The sequence below is a fragment of the Coniosporium apollinis genome, assembly GCF_000281105.1.
Source record: "Coniosporium apollinis CBS 100218 chromosome Unknown supercont1.25, whole genome shotgun sequence".
Lineage (NCBI taxonomy): Eukaryota > Fungi > Ascomycota > Dothideomycetes > Coniosporium > Coniosporium apollinis.
The window spans coordinates 392682-415831 of NW_006913287.1; the positions used below are offsets into that span (position 1 = coordinate 392682).

General features: G+C 55.2%; 5 protein-coding genes across 5 annotated transcripts; 2 read left to right on the forward strand and 3 right to left on the reverse strand.

Moving 5' to 3' along the window:
• Positions 1 to 206: 206 nt before the first annotated feature.
• Positions 207 to 5000, reverse strand: W97_05419 (uncharacterized protein; the record flags this gene model as incomplete). The annotated part of the gene is made up of 1 exon (XM_007783302.1): positions 207 to 5000. One exon carries the CDS (start codon positions 4998 to 5000, stop codon positions 207 to 209), a length of 4794 nt encoding a protein of 1597 aa, XP_007781492.1.
• Positions 5001 to 8570: 3570 nt separating this feature from the next.
• W97_05420 (GPI ethanolamine phosphate transferase 1) lies at positions 8571 to 11884 on the forward strand (the record flags this gene model as incomplete). The annotated part of the gene is made up of 6 exons (XM_007783303.1): positions 8571 to 8739; positions 8808 to 10372; positions 10427 to 10614; positions 10674 to 10818; positions 10873 to 10981; positions 11031 to 11884. The coding sequence occupies 6 exons, from the start codon at positions 8571 to 8573 to the stop codon at positions 11882 to 11884; spliced, it is 3030 nt and encodes a 1009-aa protein (XP_007781493.1).
• Positions 11885 to 12703: 819 nt separating this feature from the next.
• W97_05421 (hsp70-like protein) lies at positions 12704 to 14814 on the forward strand (the record flags this gene model as incomplete). Its single annotated transcript, XM_007783304.1, has 3 exons — positions 12704 to 12920; positions 12971 to 14235; positions 14287 to 14814. 3 exons carry the CDS (start codon positions 12704 to 12706, stop codon positions 14812 to 14814), a joined length of 2010 nt encoding a protein of 669 aa, XP_007781494.1.
• Positions 14815 to 15894: 1080 nt separating this feature from the next.
• Positions 15895 to 19353, reverse strand: W97_05422 (uncharacterized protein; the record flags this gene model as incomplete). The annotated part of the gene is made up of 1 exon (XM_007783305.1): positions 15895 to 19353. The coding sequence occupies one exon, from the start codon at positions 19351 to 19353 to the stop codon at positions 15895 to 15897; it is 3459 nt and encodes a 1152-aa protein (XP_007781495.1).
• Positions 19354 to 20275: 922 nt separating this feature from the next.
• On the reverse strand, positions 20276 to 21177 carry W97_05423 (40S ribosomal protein S16; the record flags this gene model as incomplete). Its single annotated transcript, XM_007783306.1, has 9 exons — positions 20276 to 20440; positions 20527 to 20612; positions 20662 to 20700; positions 20758 to 20775; positions 20835 to 20863; positions 20920 to 20945; positions 21004 to 21020; positions 21076 to 21089; positions 21143 to 21177. The coding sequence occupies 9 exons, from the start codon at positions 21175 to 21177 to the stop codon at positions 20276 to 20278; spliced, it is 429 nt and encodes a 142-aa protein (XP_007781496.1).
• Between the last annotated feature and the right edge of the window lie 1973 nt (positions 21178 to 23150).

Here is a 23150-nt window from a genome sequence, read left to right on the forward strand (position 1 = left end):
CATCTAGCTGGAATCCCACGCAAGCACGACGTCTGCGGGAAAAGCCAAGAGCCGCGGACCCAGACAGACACCACACCCCTGGCGAACATGCCGCCCTCGATGCGGCGAGCCCAGTAGGAGCCTTTGTGCACATGCCGTACGAAAACCCAGACCGCAACGGCGCCACATATAGCCACCTGTTGCACTCATACAAAGAAGCCATCACCTCAATTCCACCCCAAGCTGTTCTCCTGCGCCACCGGCGCCGAGATGACTTGTGTTCGGACGCTCCGTCCATTACTGCTGCCACTCTCCCTACTCCCGCCACTCCTCCCCTCCAAGCTCCTCGGCCCGCCCCTCGCACCGCTCATAAACACGCCTGCGCCGGTGTGGCTCATAGCGCCCGTACTCGGCACCGAGCTCGACCGCGAATGCCGTAGATGCTTCCTCCTGTACCGCCTCGCCACGAAGAACATGGCCGCGCCATACGCGCTGACGCCTCCGATGGCCGCAATTGCGATGACGACGGAGGATCCCTTCACCGGGCTGGAGGTCTGGGCACCGCCGCCTAGGGGCGCTGCGTCGTTAGCTGCGGCCGAGGTAGCTGCAGCCTGGTTCGACGCGGCGGACGCGGCGGACGGGTTCAGGTCGGAGACCATGAGCGGGATGGTTGGGTTGATCAGGCTCATGAGCGTGTGGACGGCCACGTCTTCGCTTGCGGTGTAGAGGCCTGAGATTGGAGTGCGGATATCGAGTTGGAGCTGGCTGAACAGGTTCTGGGGGATGTAGAACTGCGCGAGGGTGGTGATATAGCCAAGGTCCGCGGTCGTGTCGTAGGGCTCGAGGGCACGCATCTGAATCTTGTCGGCCGGGAGGTTGAGGCCCGCTGACACACCCTGCGGGAGATACTGGAAGATCTGGTTGGCGGATTGCGCGGTCCCGGCTACGAAGGGGTAGTTTAGACCGTAGTTGAAGCCGACTTGGACGAGGACCGTGTTCTCTGGCGTTGTTGCAGGGCTGCCGCCTGGTGGCTGGATGATCCGTGGCATGCTAGACGGAATGCCGCTTTCAGTGGCGGTGGTGGATGGTCGCGTTGTGGGTTCTTGCATGATGCTCGATGGGATGATCTGGGATGTCAACGTGTTGGTGGCAGTAGGCTCGATGGTCTGAGGTGGGACAGTCGTGGTTGCTGGCGGAACAGATGTCGTGGCTGGAGCAGTGCTGGTTTCAATGGGTACAACCGGGACGACAGCTGTGGAGCTCTCCGAAGAAACCGCGCTCGGAGTGGTCGCTTCCGAAGTAGCAGCCGCAGCGCTAGTGACCGTCAAGCTGGCGTTTGAAGTGGCCGCACTCGAGGCATCCGTGCTAACTGGAGCTTCGCTAATCTCCGTTGTAGCAGTGGATGATGCGTATCCAGAGGGCTCGGAGGTTGGAGGGACGCTGCTGGTCTCGACGGCTGAAGTTGTCGGCTCTGCTGGGAGACTGGTCGGCGCCGTTGAAGTAGGGACCTCGCTTGTTGCTTCGGGTGAAGTCGACGTTTCTACCGGCGCGGTCACATCGCTTGTCACAGGAGCCGTTGTCGAAGGAAGCTCTGAAGTAACAGGGCTCGATGTCTCTGCGGTTTCGGAGGTGACCGGAAGAGAAGTAGGCTCTGGTGCAGCCGAAGAAATGTCAGAGGTGACAGGAACAGAAGTAGCTTCTGAGGGTACCGAAGAAACATCCGACGTGACTGGAAGAGAAGTTGGTTCTGGCGCAACTGAGGGAACATCTGAGGTGGCAGGAACTGAAGTCGCCTCCGAGATGATTGATGAGACGTCCGAGGTGACTGGAGGAGTAGTTGGCTCTGGCGCGACTGAGGGTATATCAGATGTGACAGGGATCGAAGTAGCCTCTGAGACGATTGAGGAAGCATCCGAAGTCGCCGGTGGATAGGTTTCAGCAGCCTGGCTGGTAGGCGGGACAGAATCGACCCCCGTAGCAGAAGGCGCAGGTGAAGAAACATCAGTAGGTACAGACGAGATGTCAGAAGTTACAGGAACCGCGGTAGCTACGACCGAAGTAGGGGTTTCTGAAGGAACCTGCGATACAACCGAAGAAACGTCAGGGATAGCCGAAGACAAGTCTGTATTCACAGGTACTCCAGTGGCTGATGGTTCGGTGGGAGGTGCAGACGATACTTGTGAGGCTACCGAAGAAAGTTCCAACGCGACTGAAGAGACATCCGAGGTCATGGGTATGCCCGTGGCTGTCGCTTCAGTGAGAGTTGCAGACAGAACCTGCGACGCTACAGAAGAAATCTCGGAAGCAATTGAAGAGAGATCTGAAGTGACTGGCGGAGGAATCGCTATGGCAGTGGTTGCTTCAGTTGGGCTTACCGAAGCAACCTGCGAGGCTGCCGAAGAGAGCTCAGGCGCAACTGATGAGAGATTTGAAGTAACTGCTGGAGGAACGACAGTGGCAGTGTTCGTCTCGGAGACTACGCTGGAGATCCCAGATGCCGTAGTTTGGAGAGCGGATTCGAGCGGAGCAGTAGTTGTCGCCGGAGGAACTCCTGTCTCGACCGGAGCCGTCGTTGATGGAGACACCTCAGCTGCCGAGCTCGAAGCTTCACTGGATAGTCCAGTAGCAATTGATGATCCCGCATTGGACAAGATGCTAGATGCTTGCGACGCAAGCTCCGAGGACAGCGCAGGGTCGGTAGCTGTGGCGGCAATGCTAGAAATTTCCGACGCGACAGACGATGCAAGATAGGACGCGGCGCTGCTGACAAGAGCCGAAGTAACGGTGGCCGGAACCTCTGTAGTAGCAGTTGCGGCTATGCTTGACAGATCGGAAGTAAGCGCCGAAGCAGCCTCAGAGATTGCACTTGTCAGCTCAGACCCAATCGACGAGACTATCGCCGAAGCATCCGTAGTTACTGGCAGAGGTACGATCGGGGTCACGCCGGAGGTCGACGCATTGGTTGTGATGGAAGCAGGCTCTGTAGTCGCAGCAGCTGAAGTAGTGATAACCACACTGCTCTGCTCGGTGACTAATGGGACAGGAGCCACAGCAGTGTCGCTCGTGCTCGGTGCAACCCTAAACTCAGGAGTGGTGCTCTCAGTTGAACTCACCACCGAAGTGGGCTGTAGGCTTCCAGATGCAACCAGGCTGGCTTCGGTCGCTGAAGTGGCCACTACGGAAGAAGTAGCTGATGTAAGTTCCGATAGAGTTGCAGAAACTACCGAGCTGGCCTCAGGGGCAAGAGGGATCACAGCGGCGGTGGTGGTTGAGCTCGCGCCTGTAGCCGGACCAGTAATGCCATCGACAGACGAGGAGTTCGAACTGCTCGGTAGGGAGGTTGCTGGAGACTCTGCGGTTGTGGTTGGAGTCGAAGTACCCTCAATGACCGTGGAAAGCCCCAGGATGATGCCTGTAGCCGAAGTCGAGGTCGGAGTAGGAGCGGACGAACTAACGACCGTGCTTGTGGGTTGGATAATGCTGGACGGCGAGGCTCCGGTAGGGCCGACTCGGAAAGCCACAGAAGGCGACACCGACGTCGCGGAGTTGAAGCTGTCGCCTGCTGAGCTGGTGGCACTAGATGCTTCCGAGTTGGTAGAAGTCGGCAATACAATGACCTCCGGAAGCCCTCCAGTCGAAGCAACGCCTTCTGTGCTCGTCGTCGTGGGTTGAACGATAACCTCTGGAAGTCCTCCAGTCGATGCGGCAAAATCTCCACTGGTCGAAGAGGTCGGCAAGACTATTGTCTCTGGAAAGCCCCCCGTAGAAGCAACGACGCTTGTGTTAGCTGGCGTAGGCTGGACTATAGTTGCCGGAAGCCCTTCAGTCGAATCTACGACTGACGCACTTGATGTTGTTGGCTGAATGATCGTTTCTGGGAGCCCCCCAGTTGAGGCAACGAATCCATCTGTCGTGGTCGAAGTGGGCTGCAGAATGACTTCTGGAAGCCCTCCAGTTGACGCAACGGCTTCTGCTGTGGTGGACGTTGTAGGCTGAATGATCGTCTCCGGAATTCCACCTGTAGACCCAATCGCACTCATAACAGCCGATGTGGGCTGTACGATGGTCTCAGGTAAACCACCGGTAGAGGCAACTGCCGCGGTGGAAGTCGAGGTTGGCGGTACCACGGTTTCTGGAAACCCTGCTGACGACGAAACACTCTCCTGAGACGCACTTGGTGTCGGTAGGATGATGGTCTCTGGGAGTCTGCCGGTCGGCCCAACGACCCCATCTGTGGTAGCTGGGGTGGACATAACGACGGATGAAGATACGTCAGTAGACGAGCTCACTTCAACGGTTGCACTCGACGAAGCATTCGTAGGTAGAATAGCCGACGAGGGTAACTCGGCGGACGTCTCGAAGGTAGGAATGGGAGCAGGCCGAGGTTCCTGAGTGGAGCTTGTTGTCGCTATGCTCGACGGAGCGGTGCCCAGTGGGACAGAAACCGGTGCGCTTTCCGCAGGAACAAAGGGGAGCGACGTTGGAATGACAGCTGGACTGCTTGATGGTGGTAGGACTTGCTCAGGCGTCGAGGCTGTGATCTCAGTCGTGGCGTTTAAGCTGCTCGGTGGTGGTGGCGGCGCCTCGGGGGTTGGCGTGGAAGGAACTTCGGTCACAGTAATCTGAGTTATTATTGTTGTCGTCACTTCCACTGGAGGAGGTTCGGCGGTCGGCAATGCGGAAACTGGAGGACTGGGGGTTGTGATCTCGGGTACCACTGGCGGAGCTGAACTTGCGGCTACGTATCCTTCGCTCATCAAGCTCTCAATCAGCGACTGGAGATTCGTTGTTTCCCAAGTCTCTGGAGGTGGTGGAATGGAAGAGCTCGTCTCGGAGGTAGTCGGTGCTGCGGGCTCGGTGGTATTCGTAACAATCTGCCTCTTTACGTGTCGTGGAAAATAGTAACGCGGCTGCTGTCCCTGTTGTGTTGGTGCAGGAGCAGCCTCCGCGGTAGTTAACAGTGGGCCGTAAAGGGACACCAGGGCCATAGAGGCCGCCCATATGGTTGCGGAAGTGCGCATAGTGTCGGTTGCTCGACTGTACCTTTTAGGAAAATTTGCGAAACGTCGGGTATAGAGCGGCCTCAGATCAAAAGAGAAAGCTAATACTGGTATGCGTTAGAGTTGAGCTCACGACCGAGCCGTGGACGCCTTACTGTCAGGGCTAAAATATAAACGAGTGTACTTGACGGATCAAGAAAAAGAGCTTATCTACGAGTCCAAGTCAGCATGGCATCCAGAAACTGCGCCTGAGACCTAAGGGAGTAGAAGCTACGATGCGCTCATGCGCCTGTACCGATGGATGTGGAGTAGGTGATGACTTACTAAACCGTCAACGCAACAGCGTGGACCGGTATCTCAAAGGCAGAGCGAGAATGTTGTTGGTATCGACAGCGAGTACGTCAATCCACAGTCTAACAGTGCATTCTCCTAAACTTCCGAACTATGCTTCTTTTTTGAAAGGAACGACTAGAGCGAGCGCGTGCAAAGGTAGAGAACAGCCGAAGGATTACGAAAGGCGCGTAAGGTGATGTTCGTCGGTCGTGGTCCACGATCACACGGCGAGCCTACTATTACGATGGAAGGACCGGGCGCTCAAAGGTTCGGTAGTGCTCAAAGGATTCCACGTGCGGTCCAGAAGTCAAGAACAAAGAACCGTGTCTCTCCAATTCCGAGCAACTGCAAACTAGCCGTGTTCGACGTCGCGTAGATTGCGAAGCACAGTTGTTCTTTGTGCTGCGCCTGCGAGTACGCTTGGAAATTATGGTGTTGGGGAAGTTGATGGTCGTCTATCGGTACGGTAAGATCCTTCGAGGTGCGAAATGAGCGACTTTGAGTTTGCCGGCGGTCCCAGTAATCGGAATAGACGACACTCTGGTTGTATTTGTAGAAAGCGGAGTACTTCAAAAGAGGGTGGACGTTCGCTTGGAACCGTGGGTGGTGAGAATGAGCGGTGCTGCAGTTGGCGCGAGGATGAAGTTGCGGCTGACGACCCGGCGAACACGGGGGAGGCTGATCGTGTTGAGGAGCTCCGAAGGCGACGTGTAGGTCGAAACGGATAGTAGTCTGGCCTGCAGTGCTCTCGTCGCCAGGGTGAGGATTGTCGGCAGCGTAGACTTGAGGCGGCGAACTGGGACGAGAGCGAGAGCGTGGAGGGTGAGAAGTGCCTCAGGACGCTTGGTCGCGGTCGTGCAGGGAGGCGACACCGTTGGCGGTAGCCCGTATGCAACACTAACCAAATTGGCTGAGGTCGAGGAGCGCGGCCGGCTCGCCTGGCGCTCTGCACCTCGCCCTTCCCACCTTCTCGCAACAGGCAATCGATATTGCTCACTAAGCGGCATGCGCGCAAGCTCGTTGCACTATTGGATACATCTGTCCAGAAGAGGCATGGTGTCATGGAATACTCGTATCAAGAGTGAAAGTGCGCGCGGAGAGGGTTCCTTTGCACAACACGCACACCATCTCTGCAGAAGCGGGAGGGAGTGCCCCCAGAGCTGAGATCCTGCACGGCTCACCATTCCTTCTTAGCTGCCTAACTAGCCCTCTTCAATCCAATATAACTACTACAATGCTGCTTCCTGAGCCAGGCAGATGACCTTGTGTTGCAAAGCCGGTGCGGAGTGGTCTGCTGTTTGACCATTGTCCTCCCACCGACAGAGCGGCCAGCCAGCCTCGAAAGCCCCGGTGTTCTGACGCCTTGCATCCTTCGGGGACCTGTGTGCGAGCGAGGTGGCTTGGGATCCCTTGTCTTGTTTAAATTATGCATGGCCTTTGCTTGCTTTGCTTGGCCGCGTCTCGGATGGCGCAGGGAACAGCGTCAAAAAGTACCCTCGATCTGCGCTGGCTCACCTGGAGTGCCTGGCAATTTCCACGCCTGCAATTCCTCCTGAAACCTCCGTCTCCACGATTTCGAGTTTTCGCTCCCGGGAACTCAACACTCTGCACCCGGTGCGGAAAGACGGCCGGTCAGGGTGGGCGGCCGGCTGCAGCGGTCAGCCATCTCGCGGTAACGCTGCTGTGCGGCGTGTCTTTGGTGTTTATTGGGGATGCAGCCACAACCTTCCTCTGGCGGGCTGCGGGTTGTGTGGGTCCTGCCAATGCGCGCTGGTCGACTTCCGGACTGGCGCCAGATGTGCCATGTGCCTTTGCCTGTTTGGTCCGCTTGCTCCGCCGGTTCCTGGATTGGATCGTGCACGTGACGCGGGGCGTGTCCGACTTCATCTCTTGCCTCCGACCAACGTTCTCCATGCTGGTGTCTCATTCTGACCTTCCACAGCGGAGCAAGTCAGACGATGGTCGCCCACACTTTGGCAGCCTAGGGTTTCATCTAACCTGGGCTCTCAAGGAGCAGTGACGATACTGGACACTGGCCTAGTACGCCACCGAGGGCGTACTTGGCTTTCCTCACGCAAGGCTGTAAAGGCCGGCGATGTTCGAGAGCAGAGCATAAACCAATGATGGTGATCTTCGGTTCGCAAGGCTGATGCCGCTGATGGGGATGCTTGATAGCTTGGATGACGGAGTAGTCCAAGTGGTCCAATCTCTCTTTGGCTGTGTTGAGTAGGGCTGGATGTAAACACGCGGTTTTCTGTTTCCGGTACAACCCCTAGGTACAAATGGACCACACGGCATGGTAAAGGGCAAAGTATCATTGAAGGCCAGGCCCACGTAGCGGATTCTCGAATGCAATAACTCACTGCGACTATATCAGCACAACGCTCGGCTCGTACTTACCCAGGCGTGTCTCCCTTGTCTGAATACGAGTGGTAGCAAGACCGACAGCTGATAACAGTCGCGTTAGCTATCCAAGTTCGATCGATACTGATCGAGTATGGTATTCAGGATAGCCGAACACCAGCTCTGGATCCTGTCCGCCACTTGAATGAATCCATCGATGTTGGCACATCTGGAATAATCTCTTGGAGTGAGCGATGTTACGTCTCTAAATGGTTTGAATGAGATAGACGAAGACCTGCAGCGAACGATGGGCATGGGCAAAGTCCGTCACCGCAGTCAATCGAGCGGCGTTGACCCAAGGCTGGATGACCTAAAAGCGGATTGCAGCCCGAGGAGATTCGGCAGAATTGATGCAAGAACGAGCTGGCTGCTGAAAATCTCGTTGATTTTACCGCATTGACATCAATCTGATGATTCTTCAGTCGACAAAACCGTAGATCGTGACATTGCATAGATTTGAGGCCGAGATGGGGCCAAGGGTCATCCCAAGATTCGTTGTCGGATCTATGCTCCAGCTTGTTGAGTACCAGATTCACGACTAGACTGAACTCATCGTCTTGTCGGTTGTAGAGCAGCTAAAACGATTTGATGCGATGGAAAGCAAGATATACCCATCTGTTTAGCAATTCAGTGCATGAAGCACTAAAGTTCCATTCTGTCTGAAACTGTGTCTGGGTTATCCGATATCTACGAGTGGCTTTCAGTGCCGCAACGGTCTTGCACGGCGATATTCCACCAGCCCTGTGACGTTCTTTCTTGGCGCTCCTTCCATAGTGTTGAAGAACTTCAAGGATTTATTGTGACCGTGTTGCCCTCACCCAGTCTCACCCCGCGAGACGTGCCACTCTTTAAAGCATGGCGGGGCTTGGTCGCATTGGCTTTCTGGCCATTGCTGTCGTCTTTCACCTCATGTATATCCTCTCGATCTTCGACATTTACTTCGTTTCTCCTATTGTGTCAGGCATGAAGGACTTCAGCGTGGATGCGCCTGAAGCTCCTGCTAAGCGCCTCGTGCTCTTTGTCGGTTAGTTGTGACCTCATTAAGGTACTGCGTAATAGATGAATGCAGAGCATTGGCTAAATTACTGGTAGGAGACGGATTACGCGCCGACAGGGCATTCCAGTCTTTCCCAGATCCCTCTCCCGCAAACCAGTCTACCACCGCGCAAGAAATCCGACCGCTTGCGCCATTTCTTCGCTCACGAGTGCTCGAACACGGCACCTTTGGAGTCTCGCACACGCGAGTACCAACAGAATCTCGACCCGGCCATGTGGCTCTCATAGCCGGCCTGTACGAGGACGTTTCCGCGGTGACGACGGGATGGAAGCTCAACCCTGTAAACTTCGACAGCGTATTTAATCGCAGCAGGCACACGTGGAGCTGGGGGAGCCCGGACATCTTGCCCATGTTTCAGGAGGGTGCTGTGCCTGGGAGGGTGGATGCCTATATGTACGGCGCAGAAGCAGAGGACTACACTCTGGATGCGACACACTTGGACACCTGGGTCTTCGAGAGAGTAAAAGGGCTTTTCGAGGAGGCGAAGACCAATACTACACTGAATGCAGCACTGCGAGAAGACAAGAATGTCTTCTTCCTGCATCTGTTGGGAATAGACATGACTGGACACGCCTACCGACCGTACTCACGCGAATATCTGCACAACATCAAGGTGGTCGACAAGGGTGTCCAGGAAATTACAGAGCTTATCGAAGAGTTCTACGGAGATGGAAAGACTGCCTTCGTATTTACAGCTGATCATGGCATGAGCGATTGGGGCAGCCACGGTGACGGTCATCCGGACAACACCCGCACACCGCTGATTGCCTGGGGCTCCGGTGTTGCGCCGCCTGTTACTGTGAATACGGGTGTTGCCAGGGGACATGAGGATGGATTCTCATCCGATTGGGGGCTTGATCACGTTTCAAGGCATGATGTTGCGCAGGCAGATGTTGCGGCCTTGATGGCCTACCTGGCTGGCCTGGCCTTTCCAGTCAACTCTGTCGGAGAGCTTCCACTGGCTTATGTTAAGGCCAGCCCGAAAGCCAAGGCAGCGGCTCTGCTAGCGAACGCAAAAGAGATTCTGGAGATGTATCGTGTCAAAGAAGAACAGAAGAAGTCTACTGAACTCCGTTATAGACCATTTCCCGGCTTCAAAGATGAAGAACACTCAGTAGAGCATCGCATTGCTCGAATCAAACAGATGATTGATGACGGCGAAGCAGAAGAGGCCATCAGTGGCTGCGAGGAGCTGATGAAACTCGGGCTTGAAGGCTTGAGGTACCTCCAAACCTACGACTGGCTCTTTCTTCGTGCTTTGGTCACGACAGGCTATCTTGGGTGGATAGCGTTCGCTATCACCTCAGTTATCGATCTATACGTCCTCCGCGAACCCATCGAGCCATCGCGGACCACCTTCAGCATCATGGTCTTCTCTTCTGCGCTTCTCGCATTGTATTCAGTCTTGTACGTCCAGCGCTCGCCCTGGACATATTATGCTTATGGGATCTTCCCAGTCATGCTTTGGGAGGAGGTTTATGCACGTAGATCGGCGTTGGAGAAGGGGAGAGATGTATTATTGGGTCACATCTCCTCGACCGGGGATTATACAAGCCTTGTTCTTAATACCTTCATCTCTGTTGCTTTCCTGGAGGCTTTAGTGAGTAATACGTCTCCCACCAGCTATTGACTATTCGCTGACTAGATTCCCCAGGTGCAAAGCTACTTCCACCGCGAGGTTTTCACAGTGTGCTATCTTGCTGCCATCGCATGGCCGGCCTTCTACGGTATGGATTTTGTACGCGAGCACCAGGTACTCGTCGCTACTTGGGCCTGCTCATGCGGTGCCATGAGTTTGTTCACACTGCTCCCAGTTGTGAAAGTGGAGAGCATAAATTTAATGTGAGCTGGACCGAAACGTCGAGTGCACCACACGCGTGCCCTGACACTTCTTCTCTTAGACTACTCGGCGGATTACTCATGTTTGCCGTCGGTGCTCTTTATGTATTGTTCGAGAAGAGCATCATGGTGCAGTCAAAGTCAACGAAGGCCGCATTGGCATCGTCATCGTTCGACCGGCTGTCAAGGACAGTCTTGGGCGTACAGGTCAGGCCCATCAAACTGTTGCATAGGTATCATGCATCACTGACGCATGTCTAGACCGGACTCATTGCGCTCGCAATGTATGTTACTAGGTCAAGCACTGCTTCTCTACAAGCAAGACTTGGCCTGCCTTTAGGGACACAGGTCGTTGGGTGGACGGTTCTGGGTGAGCTGACTCGTTCAATCACTCATGCGCAATAACTGACCTCAGATAGTGGCATCACTGACCGTTCCGTTCCTGCATGGTCTCCAACCGAACAACCACTACCTGCACCGCCTAGTCGTCATCTTCCTGTCATTCGCACCCACATTCATCATCCTCACCATCTCCTACGAGGGTCTCTTCTACTTCGCCTTCTGCACCACTCTAGTCACCTGGGTGCGCCTTGAGCATCACATCTACACTTACACCAACTCTCTCCCGCACTCCTCGCCCTCTGCCTCACCTACGAGTCAACAAGACCTCAATCCGTCTGGCTCCACGCTGCCGGCAGCAACAGCCAGCAAAGCGACGAAAGACACGGCTACCTACCGCTCGCTGACTCTCTCCGACGCTCGCATCTCCCTCTTCAGCCTCTACCTCCTCCAATCCGCCTTCTTCAGCACCGGGAACATCGCCTCCATCTCCTCCTTCTCCCTCGACGCCGTCTACCGCCTCCTCCCGATCTTCGACCCCTTCTCGCAAGGCGCGCTGCTCGTCCTCAAACTGCTCATCCCCTTCTTCCTCATCAGCGCCAACCTGGGCATCCTGAACAGGCGGCTGCGGCTGCCCGGTAGCGCACTCTTCGGCGTCGTTATGGCTGTCGGGGATTATTTGACGGTGAGATTCTTCTGGAGCGTTAGGGATGAGGGGAGCTGGCTGGATATTGGGACGAGCATCACTAATTTCTGTATTGCGAGCGGGCTGTGTGTGTTTGTGAGCGCGTTGGAGGGGGTCAGTGAGGTGTTGATTGGGGGCGTGGAGTTTGGGGATGAAGAGACGACACATCAAGGTGCTGGTATGGCGAAAGCGGCTAATGGAGGTCTGCGGGACATGATAGGGGAAGTGAAGACCGAATCTAGAGGATAAGAGTTGCGCGAAGCTTAGATTAACTCAAGCTGCAGGCAAGGTTTGAAGGCTCTAGAACAGAGATTTGTACCTAGTTTTGAAGAACGACAAACGCCTCTTGCAGCTTTTCTGAGTCAGAGCGCTCAGTCGTGGCAGATTCACCAGGCTTATGCATCTTAACTCGATGCAAATCGCAGTTTCTGATGCTACTCATGACACTGCTAGAGACCGTTCCAGGCGTCTTCACGTCTTGAACACTTTGAGTTGTCCCAAGATCGTTTGGCGCTCAGAACTTACTGTCTGATGCTTCGCCACAGAGCTTTCGAGTTACGCTCCTTGCTCTCGACGGCTTTCTTGTTCACGGCTGCCAGAGCATGAGAGGCTCCTGTCACAGCCTTTTCAGAATTGACTGGAAATCAAATGCACGCCGCACCTTGTCCCGCTGCTTTGCTGACTTCAGATCGAGCGTCATGCTGCTGAGGGAATGGCTAGAGCTTTGATGTCGGGTAGCAAGCACCCGGATGGCAACATTGCCAGAGTTGTAAACTTCGTGCGCTTGTTACAGACACGACTGGAGGTGGGATGGTCATGGTAAAGATGATGATTGTGAAGTCGGTGGCAAGCTGTGATGAAGCACTGACCGCGCCTCGGCATTTTGCCGGCTTCGACCGCATTCGAGAAAGTTTTTGGTCGACCTCATCTCGCGCTCCTGTCCGCATCTCATCTTCAATCACATCACTGATCTAATACACCGCATCGCCTTCTTCTTCCTCTGTCCATCCTCGCGTTGCTTCTGTCATCCAGCGGCAGCTTGTCTCATCTTCTATACACACACACATCATGTTGTCTTCAAGGATATCGAGGAGCTTCCTGCCCCGGGCAGCCTCCTCGTTTGCCCGCACATCTGCCATCCGCGCACCACTCGGTTCATCATTCGTGAGAGGCTACGCAGATGAGAAGATCAAGGGCCAGGTCATCGGTATCGATCTGGGCACTACCAACTCCGCTGTCGCCATCATGGAGGGAAAGAACCCGCGCATCATCGAAAACGCCGAAGGTCAGTCATTCCCATCTCGCCTCTGTCGGCCATTCACTCATGCATCCCAGGCACACGAACAACGCCCTCTGTCGTTGCTTTCACAAAGGACGGTGAGCGTCTAGTGGGTATCTCGGCGAAGCGACAAGCTGTTGTCAACCCTGAAAACACTCTCTTTGCCACCAAGCGTCTCATCGGCCGCAAGTTCACCGATGCCGAGGTGCAGCGTGATATTCAGCAGGTCCCGTACAAGATTGTTCAGCACACAAACGGCGATGCATGGCTAGAGGCGCAGGGCCAGCGGTACTCGCCGAGTCAGATTGGTGGCTTCGTCCTGGGCAAGATGAAGGAGACTGCAGAGTCGTTCCTTGGCAAGCCCATCAAGAACGCAGTCGTCACGGTGCCTGCTTACTTCAACGACTCGCAGCGTCAGGCCACCAAGGACGCCGGTCAAATCTCTGGTCTCAACGTCCTCCGTGTGGTGAACGAGCCCACCGCAGCCGCGCTTGCCTACGGTCTCGAGAAGGGCACTGACCGCGTCATTGCTGTCTACGATCTTGGTGGTGGTACCTTCGATATCTCCATTCTTGAGATCCAGAGCGGTGTGTTCGAGGTGAAGTCCACAAACGGTGACACTCACCTTGGCGGCGAGGACTTCGACATCACTCTTGTCCGTCACTTGGTGCAGCAGTTCAAGAAGGAGCAGGGCATCGACCTCAGCGGTGACCGCATGGCTATCCAGCGTATCCGCGAGGCCGCCGAGAAGGCCAAGATCGAACTGTCATCCTCTCTTCAGACAGAGATCAACCTACCTTTCATCACCGCTGACGCCTCCGGACCGAAGCACATCAACTCCCGCATGACGCGGTCACAGCTCGAGGGTCTCGTAGACCCTCTCATCCAGAGAACCGTCGATCCGGTCCGCAAGGCGCTCAAGGACGCCAACCTACAAGCCAAGGACATCCAGGAGGTCATCCTTGTCGGTGGTATGACCCGTATGCCTAAGGTTACCGAGTCCGTCAAGAACATCTTCGGTCGCGACCCAGCCAAGTCTGTCAACCCCGATGAGGCTGTCGCCATTGGTGCTGCCATCCAGGGCGCTGTCCTGTCTGGTGAGGTCACTGATGTCCTCCTACTCGATGTCACTCCTCTATCGCTTGGTATCGAGACACTCGGCGGTGTCTTCACGCGCTTGATCAATCGCAACACCACCATCCCAACCAAGAAGAGCCAGGTCTTCTCCACCGCTGCCGACTTCCAGAGCGCCGTCGAGATCAAGGTGTACCAGGGTGAGCGTGAGCTCGTCAGGGACAACAAGCTGCTAGGAAACTTCCAGGTATGTTATCTTTTGTTCACAGCAACATGAATTCCGCTAACATACCGATAGTTGGTCGGCATCCCACCAGCCCATCGTGGCGTCCCCCAGATCGAAGTGACATTCGACATCGACGCCGACTCGATCGTGCACGTGCACGCCAAGGACAAGTCCACCAACAAGGACCAGTCCATCACCATCGCCTCGGGCTCCGGCCTTTCAGACTCGGAAATCGAGAACATGGTCAACGACGCCGAGAAGTACCAGGAGTCGGACAAGGAGCGCAAGGCGGCCATCGAGGCGGCCAACCGCGCCGACAGCGTCGTCAACGACACGGAGAAGGCGCTCAAGGAGTTCGAGGACCGCCTAGACAAGACCGAGGCCGGCAAGATCAGGGAGAAGATCGAGGCGCTCAGGCAGTTCATCGCGACGAGCCAGGCGGGCGAGGGCACGGCTACGGCCGCGGAACTGAAGGCTAAGACAGATGACCTCCAGACGGCGAGTTTGACGCTGTTCGACCAGATGCATAAGGCGCGCAACGAGCAGCCATCCGGAGAGCAGCAGCAGCAGCAGCCGGGCCAGGGCGAGAACAAGCCGTGAAGCTCTTGATGTCGCCTGTTCATTCTTGTCGTTTCAAAAGCATGTCCTGCGCGGCCTGGGAGTTTCCTAGAAAGCATATCGTCCCTTTTCTGCTCCGACCTTTTTCTCTGTATCAATATTCCCGCTGGCCCCCGCTTGAGGCGTCCATCTTTCGTGTCGTGTCTTAGCACATACCTCCTGCTTTCTCGTTCCGGCTGTGTTTTATTAGGGAGGATTCAGGAGGCGGAGGAGTCTAGCGGAGTCGGATCGATCGCGTGTTCGGGCTGTCCGATATCGTGGTGGTAGTGTAGTATAGCCTGGATACGGGGGTGTGCAATGCCAGATTCTCCTCTCTTTCGAAACCTGTCTGAGGATCTATTGCTCTTGTGATTTTGTGCCTGAGATGCCCTTATGATCCTGGGCCTGAGATGCCGCTGCAAGTTCGAGGGTGCAGCTGACAATCTTCAGCCCGTTCTTGATCGGTCCTGGCTGAAGTGCGTACAGCAAACATGTCCATTCCTCATTCTGTAGGCGTGATAACTGGAGTACCTTGAGTTGCCAGATAATGCGCATGCACTGTCTGCGATCGCGGTCAGACAGCAGCGTTCCAAACCGAAAGGAAGCCTTGGGATCTCATATCAACGGGAACTCTACCTATCATAGCACACTGCTCTCGAGTTTGCTTCCAGGCAATGCGGACTTCGTTAGGGCAATAAAAACTTATCTGGGCACTACGGTTAGCTGGCGAGCATGTAATATCCGTAGACGCACTATTTCCAACAGAGGGCTCATTAGGCAGAGGCGAAACGGTGCTACTCTCATTGATCTCGAAGTTCTGCATTTCTTCTCTCCTACGCGAGTATCTGTGCATGTGTATATCATAGTTATCGAGCACCGAACCTAGCCACGGACATCCACCTCTTTGGGGACGCTGCAGCCGGCATAGATCATTAAGCCCCAAGAGAACAGGTTCTCCAGCTCCTTGCAAGCCCAATCCTTGCCGCGATGCTTGTTGATCAGAACAAGACCCCCCGCGATCATACCAGCGCACTACAAAAACACCATGCCGCCCCGCTGGCAGATTCCTCCGTCCCTATGTAGCTATACCCGTCCGCGTGCCCGACCGCGCCCCCTCCCCCTCCCCGTCGCCCTCGTCTTCTTCGGACTCTCCTCCTCGCTGTCGTGCGAGAAGTAGTGGCTCCGAACAGCCGTCTCGCTCTTGCGGGCTGCTCTGCGCCTTGGTACCACCCGATTGGTTGTAGGTTCAGGCGGCGGGGGAGACGGCTTGCTTATACCGCTGCGGTTGCGCTTTGCGGGCTTCTCAGAGCGTTCTGAGGCCGAGTCGCCGTTTTCAGGTTGATCCTCGTCTGAGGAGATATCAGATGCGGCAGAGGATAGAGTCTCTTCGTCCTCACTGGATGTATATTTGGGCTCAGCGCCATTGCGCGTTGACGCGGAAGGCCGAGATGTGCGTGAGGTGCCAGCGGTGTTCTTTGCGGCTCTTCCCCTCGGTCGACCACGACCGCGAGTTGCTGGTTTTGCTGGTGGCGGCTCTGGAGACGTAGCATCATCCGACTCCTGCATGTCGTTATCAGTACCACTGTCCTCGGTAGGCTCCTGCGGAGTATCCTTGAGGGCGGCTTGAAGCGAGATGGGCGTATTCAGATAGCCGTTGCCAATAGCAGAAGGCTCCTCAGCTGTCTGGTGATGGTATTGCTCGACAATGAATCCACCGCCTGATGTTTCCTCGTCGCCATTACGGATGAAGCCGCCGGATTCTACTTCCTCGGGCCAAACAAAGCCACCGCCATCGTGGTGTGCAGCATGTTTCTCCAGGTCCCCATTCGATATTTTCGTGGCCCTCGACTTTCTGTTCGTAAACGGGTTGATATTGTCCGGCACAGCCGCATTCTCGTCAATCGCATAGTCCTCGCGCATCCTCTGCACAATCCTCGTGCCCATCATGAACTTCCTCCACATAGCCAGCGCCCTCGCCTCCCTCTTGATATCCTCCTTCCTCCTCTTCTCCTCCTCTTCCGCCTCCCACGCGTCAATCAGCGCATCCTCATGCTCCACCGCGACAACCACCCCTAAAAGCACCGGCACAGCCCTCTGCTTCCCAAATTCGAACCCCACACACGCCTCCGCATAATCGATATCCAGCCTTCTACACAGCTTCGCCGTGCTCTTGAGCGGGACATGCACCGCACCCCTCGGCACCATTGTCGGAACATAGACGTCGATGTTCCCAAACGCATTCCGCGGAATCCTGCCATCCTCGATGGGGGGCGGGATGATCCACTCCGTCTGGCTCTGCGCAAAGAGGCCCTGCTTGACTTTCTCACCCCCCGCCTCGCGCTGCTGCTCCTCGATCTCGCGCTTGCGCTGCAGCGTCACCGCGCGCATGGGGACGAGTTTCATGGGCTGGGATCCCGGGATCACTTGGCGGCCTTCTTTGTGCCAGGACTCGGTGGTCTTGCAGGCTACGACGTCGGCGCGGCGGTAGACGGGCTCGGTCTTCGCGGCGTCGCCTTTGCCGGTTGTGAAGTGGCGGACTGGAAGGGCGGAGGGGAGGAGCGCTTCTTCGCGGCGGAGATGGCGCTCGAGGACGTAGTCGGCGGAGGCTTTGAGGCCGGTTAGGGTGTCTACGAACTCTTCGGTTGCTTTTTTGGCTGATAAGGCGGGTACGAGATCGCCCTCGTCCTCCGCCTGGTCGGCCAGAGTCCGTTTAGAGCTGGGGCGGGCGTAACCCAATATGACGCTTTTGAACCAGTCCTGCTCTTCGTATCTGACCACTTTGCCCTTGCGGTCGTAGATCGGGATTTTCTCTGCAGGCATGCGCACGCCCTTGGTCTTGCCTGGGAAGATACGCTTGCGGAGGTATCGCACCGTTACGTCTTTGGCTGTGCCATCGGCTGAGTACGCGATCACGTATGCTATCACCTGCTTTGCCTTGTCGGCAGCTGCGCCACGTGGTTCGAAGGTGTAGAGTAAGTCAGGGTTTGATGCTACGGTGGAGAGTACTAGAGCGTCGACGGGGATGTACGTGTTGGACGTAGGGGAGAGCACTTCGGTCCAGTAGAAAGGAAAGGGAAGGTCCTTATCAAACCGCTTGGGGGAGTTTTTTGATGGAGTAGACTTGCGAGGCGTGATGTCGGCCACGGACACGTCGTCGTCGATGTCGGAAGGAACTGAGCTGAGCTCGTCACTACTGGCAGTGTCGAGGTTCATAGTTGTATTGGTAGCTGTCGATCGCGTCTTGCCGGCGGAGTTGCGGATCGGAGCCTTACTCGACTTGATTGCAGGAATCCTACCCGGCTCTGGGTTTGTCTGTGTGGTCTGCGGATTCTTCGGATCATGATGTTTGCTATGTGATGTCTTGCTGGACTTCTTCGGCAATGCCTCTTCGCTCTTACTCCAGCCAAACCCTACAGGCTGCAAGCTCGCCAACAACCGCGCGCTCAAACCTAGGCCTCTTAACAGCGCGGTGAAGAGTTGCGCGCCCACATCTCTGCTGCCCTCGCACTTTTGCGCGCACTCCCGGAACTGCTTGAGGTCCGCTATGCGCTCTCCGTGTGCCTCCACATCTACACCTTCGTTATTCCACTGATCCAGCTCCTCGCGCAGCCTCGCAGCGCTCCTGTACCCCTGCTTCCTCAGCCCCGGCGCCGTAGTCTTGAATCTCTTCTTCCAGTAGGCAGCCAGATATTTCAGCAACCTTATAAGCGGATCGCCACCACTCATGTTCGGCACTTCAGTCTCCATCTCTTCGGCCTCAGCGCCCCAATCCCTCTGGTTCCGGTAGTCGGCCTTCTTCCCCTTTCCCTTGACCTTCTTCTTCACCCGCGTAATCTGTACCTCGTCGTCTCCCTCCAGCGGTAGCCCGGCAGCCCTCCTATATCGCTCCACCTCCTTCTTGACCCCTTCGCTCAGGCCCTTGACGAGTATGGACTGAACCTCCTTGTCGCAAGTCCACGAGTTCCGAATCAAGTTGTGAAACAACAGGAACTGCACATGCATGCAATGCGTCGCGATCCTAATCCTCTTCTCCTGCTTACTCGGGCCCTGTCTCTTGCCCAGCACCGCTTCCCTGTTCGCCGCGACATCCATATCATCCCGATTCAGCGTGATCTCCAGATCTCCCATCGGCTCTGCGGCGGGTGTGTGGAGGGCATGGTGGATGTGCGCCGCGGGCAGCGCATCTTCCCATGTCTCTTCCTCCTCGTCACTGGAATCATCCCGCACCTCCCCAGGCTTTCGCGTAGAGGCAGGTAGGACATCCTCGAACTCGTCACTATCGTCGCTCGATCCGCTTCCGTCCTCACTCCCACTTTCGCTATCGCTCTCTCCGAGCGCATTTAGGAACGCCTTACTGTCCTCGACCGTCCGTCTACTTGTCGAGGCATCAAGCGCCTCGAAAACGCTCTGCTTCGCAGGTGTCGCGTGTTTGGTCCGGTGTTCTAGCGCGTTCGTTCTCGGAGTGGCGGCGCGTTTCGCAGGCGGGGCTGAAGAAGAGGGCGAGGGTGAGGCATGGCGTTTACGGGGGACGAAGGGGGGCATCGGCTGCTACGGGTATGTGTCTACCTCCGAATGAGGCACGTAATCCAGAAAGCCGAGGGGCGATTTGATGGGACTTCAGAACTGTCAAGCTGTGCCTGACAGGGACTTAAAGTGCCTGCAGATGATGACGGGAGCCAAGATCAAGATAAGATCTCGGCTTCTGCAGGGCTGAGATGCGGCTGAAGGAGCTAATCATGCAGTCGCGAAATATATCACATGGGCGCTGAAATGGAGGGCAACACTAATGATTATCATGGCGCTTACAATCGTATGATCTTTAAGCTCTCTACTGTGTGGATGTTACAGCAGCATACTTACGCCTAAGCAGTACGAAGTCTCCTGCGTCCGGATGAACGGTGAGTTAAGGCATCTCGCCGTCTGTAGGTTGTGAAACTGTTCACAAATTTGTGATTACTTGAGATCTCGAGGTGGCCACGAGGTTTCGGGGATTTTGCGCTAAGTACTTCTTCGTTTGTCGTACTGAGAGGGTTTATGCACTCGAAGCGTACGTCGCAGCGGTAGATACTTCACGACTTCGATGTGATTATTGCGCCTGGGTCCCCAGGCTTGAACGTACGGAGTAGCACGTCTACACATTATCGTTAAGACCAGGTCACTACGCGTGAGTTGAACGGGGTATTGGCCGTTAGTAGCAAGCATCTCTCAGAGATTCATGTAGCGCAGCTCACGTGGTGTACTAAACCCATCATGAACACTTCTCAGCGGAAAGTTGCACTGGCGGAAATTGACGTGAATTCTGATGTTTTGATTGACCCGCTCCCGAGAACTCGCATCAAATCATGCTGCCAGCTGGAGACCGGCCAAAAGCTCAGTAGAATACTCCATCTTCCCAGATCGCAGTAAGACAAGCCAGGTATGCAAATTCCACCACGATGCCTTCCACCACCCGCAACATCCCCTCTCAACGGTACGACTTCTGATACCTCGCGCGGGCGCCCGGACCACCAAACTTCTTCGGCTCGCAACGCCTGTTATCCGCAACCAACAGGGTCCTGTCGTACTGCACCAGCGCCTGCTTCAGCTGGTTCTTCGTGTGCTCATCGACGTATTTCTGGTAGTATGCGACCTGCAGCGCGCCAATAGTCAGCTATTCTGTGTGTCGCGGGTTTCGAGGCTAGCGAGAGACTGGGGATGCTTCGATCGGGAACGCACGATTGACTTTGCGATGGCTTGCCGGATGGCGTAGATCTGAGAAGTGTGGCCACCGCCGGAGACGCGTACTCGGATGTCGACGTTGGCTGGGTTTGTCAGTCGTATGCCCTACTGGATACTCGGTGTTTCCCATACCGAATTTGTCAAGGCCGAGGATCAAGACTGGCTCGTACACTGTTCCCTCCGGTTAGATACCTGCATATGTCGGAGCCATTGTAGTAGCGAACGGACCCTTGAATCGGAGGATTTCTGTTCGAAGAATCCATCAGCACGCTGCATTTAACTCGTTGTTATCCTCAGAGCCGTACCTGGTTGGACCAATCCAAGAGGCTTTCCACTGTCGCAGGCATAAGCGATTGTCCAGATGCACAGCCATATCCGAATGTTACTGACTTGACCTTAATCAAGCCCTTGCCAGCCTTTTTGCGATTCATCAGCCCTGTGTTCCTTCTTTCTTTGTAGTCTCCAGTCCCGTACCTTGCAGTGAGCGACAGCTGCAATCCTCGTCAGTAACTTATCGGCGATATGGAAGGAGTCGGGAGCGCATACCAGTCGCAGTCTTCCTGTTACGATGTTAGCTCATGAAGAGGCGCACAGTGGGTGGGAGGAGACGAACTTCTTGCCGAAGCATTGGACACTCTGTGTCGACATATTGGCAGTATGTGCAGATGGTTCAGCTACTCCTCTGAGGCTACTCGACAAGACTTGGTCGCGTGTGGGGATGGAGCTGTCGTCGAGTGAATATGGCCGTCGCTGTTCGATGTGATTGTCGCAATTCTCGATTGTGCGGGAGCCGCAGAGTCGCTAACGAAACACGGCTTAGCGCTTGCATATCTTGGCGCTCAGTACCCTCACGCCCGCAGCTGGCTATCAAACACCAAGTCGGAATGGTACGAGATCATGAGCTTCATCATCAATCGAAAAGGTCAAAATTGATGAAAGGTGTGCTCGCTTAGCACCATGTTCCAGGTTCTTGATACGCAACAGTGTAAGGATGCTCGCTGGGCACAGGTCGTTTCTTGCGGACCTTCCGAGTTAGCGATTTTGCTTCTTTCTAAGTAAAAAACTTGCGATATCTTCCAGTTGTTTGTCGTTGGCTTAAGGCTCTATGCGGCGGATAGCCCATCCTTCTGCAGCACAACTCTTTCTTCAAGACGGCCAGTTTTACAACCACATCGCGCAAAATGATGCCAGAAACCACTCCCTCACCTGAAGATATCGAGCTAGGGAACGAGATTCGCAGACTGCAGATGGCTAGAAGATTTCCTGTAAACTGAATCTCTCTTATTCAAGCTCGATGTAATGACACTGTTTAGAAATACTTGATCACCAGCTAACATCTCTGTGCCTTCAGCCCCACGCAGGTGGATCATGCACACCACCAGTGGCATCGTGCTCCTTACAACCATAGGCTGGACTCTGGTGCACGTGAATGGTGCCGTCGAATGTGACAGTTCTGGTAGCTTGATAGCCTGGGGAACTGGTAGCGCGATAGTGGCAGGTTTTTCTCTTTACAGGCTCGGAGGCTTGATGGAACACTCTGTGAGGCGCTGGGAAGAGGAGGCGGAGGGAGCAAAGCATCGGCTCTCGTTTGCTAAAGCGGTAGCAGCACCGGTACTGGTGGGCGGCTTGGCTCATACTGTGGCCTTCTGCATATTTTGTACAACCTCTTCGATATGATAGAGGGCGCGTGTGATGTGCCACCGCACACACGATGGAGGTAGTCAAATGCTAGTGGGGTACCATCAGGGGGGCGGTGCGATGGCGTCGCTACAGAACATCCTGTGGCTGACGAGATTAAAATTAAGAACTTCGTCAAGAACGCGAAAGGCTAAGGTTTGCGGCAGCTGTGTGCGCGTAGCAGCATATCTCACAACCCTACAATATCATGAGTATCAACAATAAGAAAGCTCACTCGACGCAGCTTGTGTCGTATGAACTTCCGGAGAGTTCTATTCTCAAATTGATAACTGCTTGCACATCTCACGCTCTCTCGTAGTGCTTCGCCGTTTGTCAACTGAGTATCCGCTGGGGTTGCTGCTCAGCTGGTTCGTTGAGGAGAGTTGGAGCTCGACCTGTACTGCATCGTTTACTCTTCGCTTCTTACTTTGGTGAACGTTGAGCAAAAGCGGGCTCAAAGCTACCTGGGCTAGGAAATACTACAAAATCAGACTGTGATCTGCGAGGGAGTTGCAAAAGCCATGCAGAAACTTTCGAATAGAGTTGTATAGCGACGAAAGCATGTACGCTTCATGGCCACGACGTACCACTCTCCACTTGACACCCGACAACGTCGTGGTCGTGTAATGGAGAGGTGGAAATGATGATGACGGTGTTGGCTCTCAACACGTACTCTGTGGTACCGTTCCTACGGTCTCCATGGTGGGCTGCCAACAGAAATTGGCCTGGTACTGGGCTTCAGTGAAGCTTTATCTTTGCAGCTCATACAATCGTCTGCTTTACCAGCGCACCGTAATACACACAGCCTTCGTCCCTCGCAGTGTACCTCCTTTCTCGAAACGCCGACAAGCCGCCATGACGAAGATAGGAAAACCTCTACCATACTCATTCAAGAAAATCGAGATGGGAAACACAAATCTTGAGAAGCAGGCCGAAGAGGACCT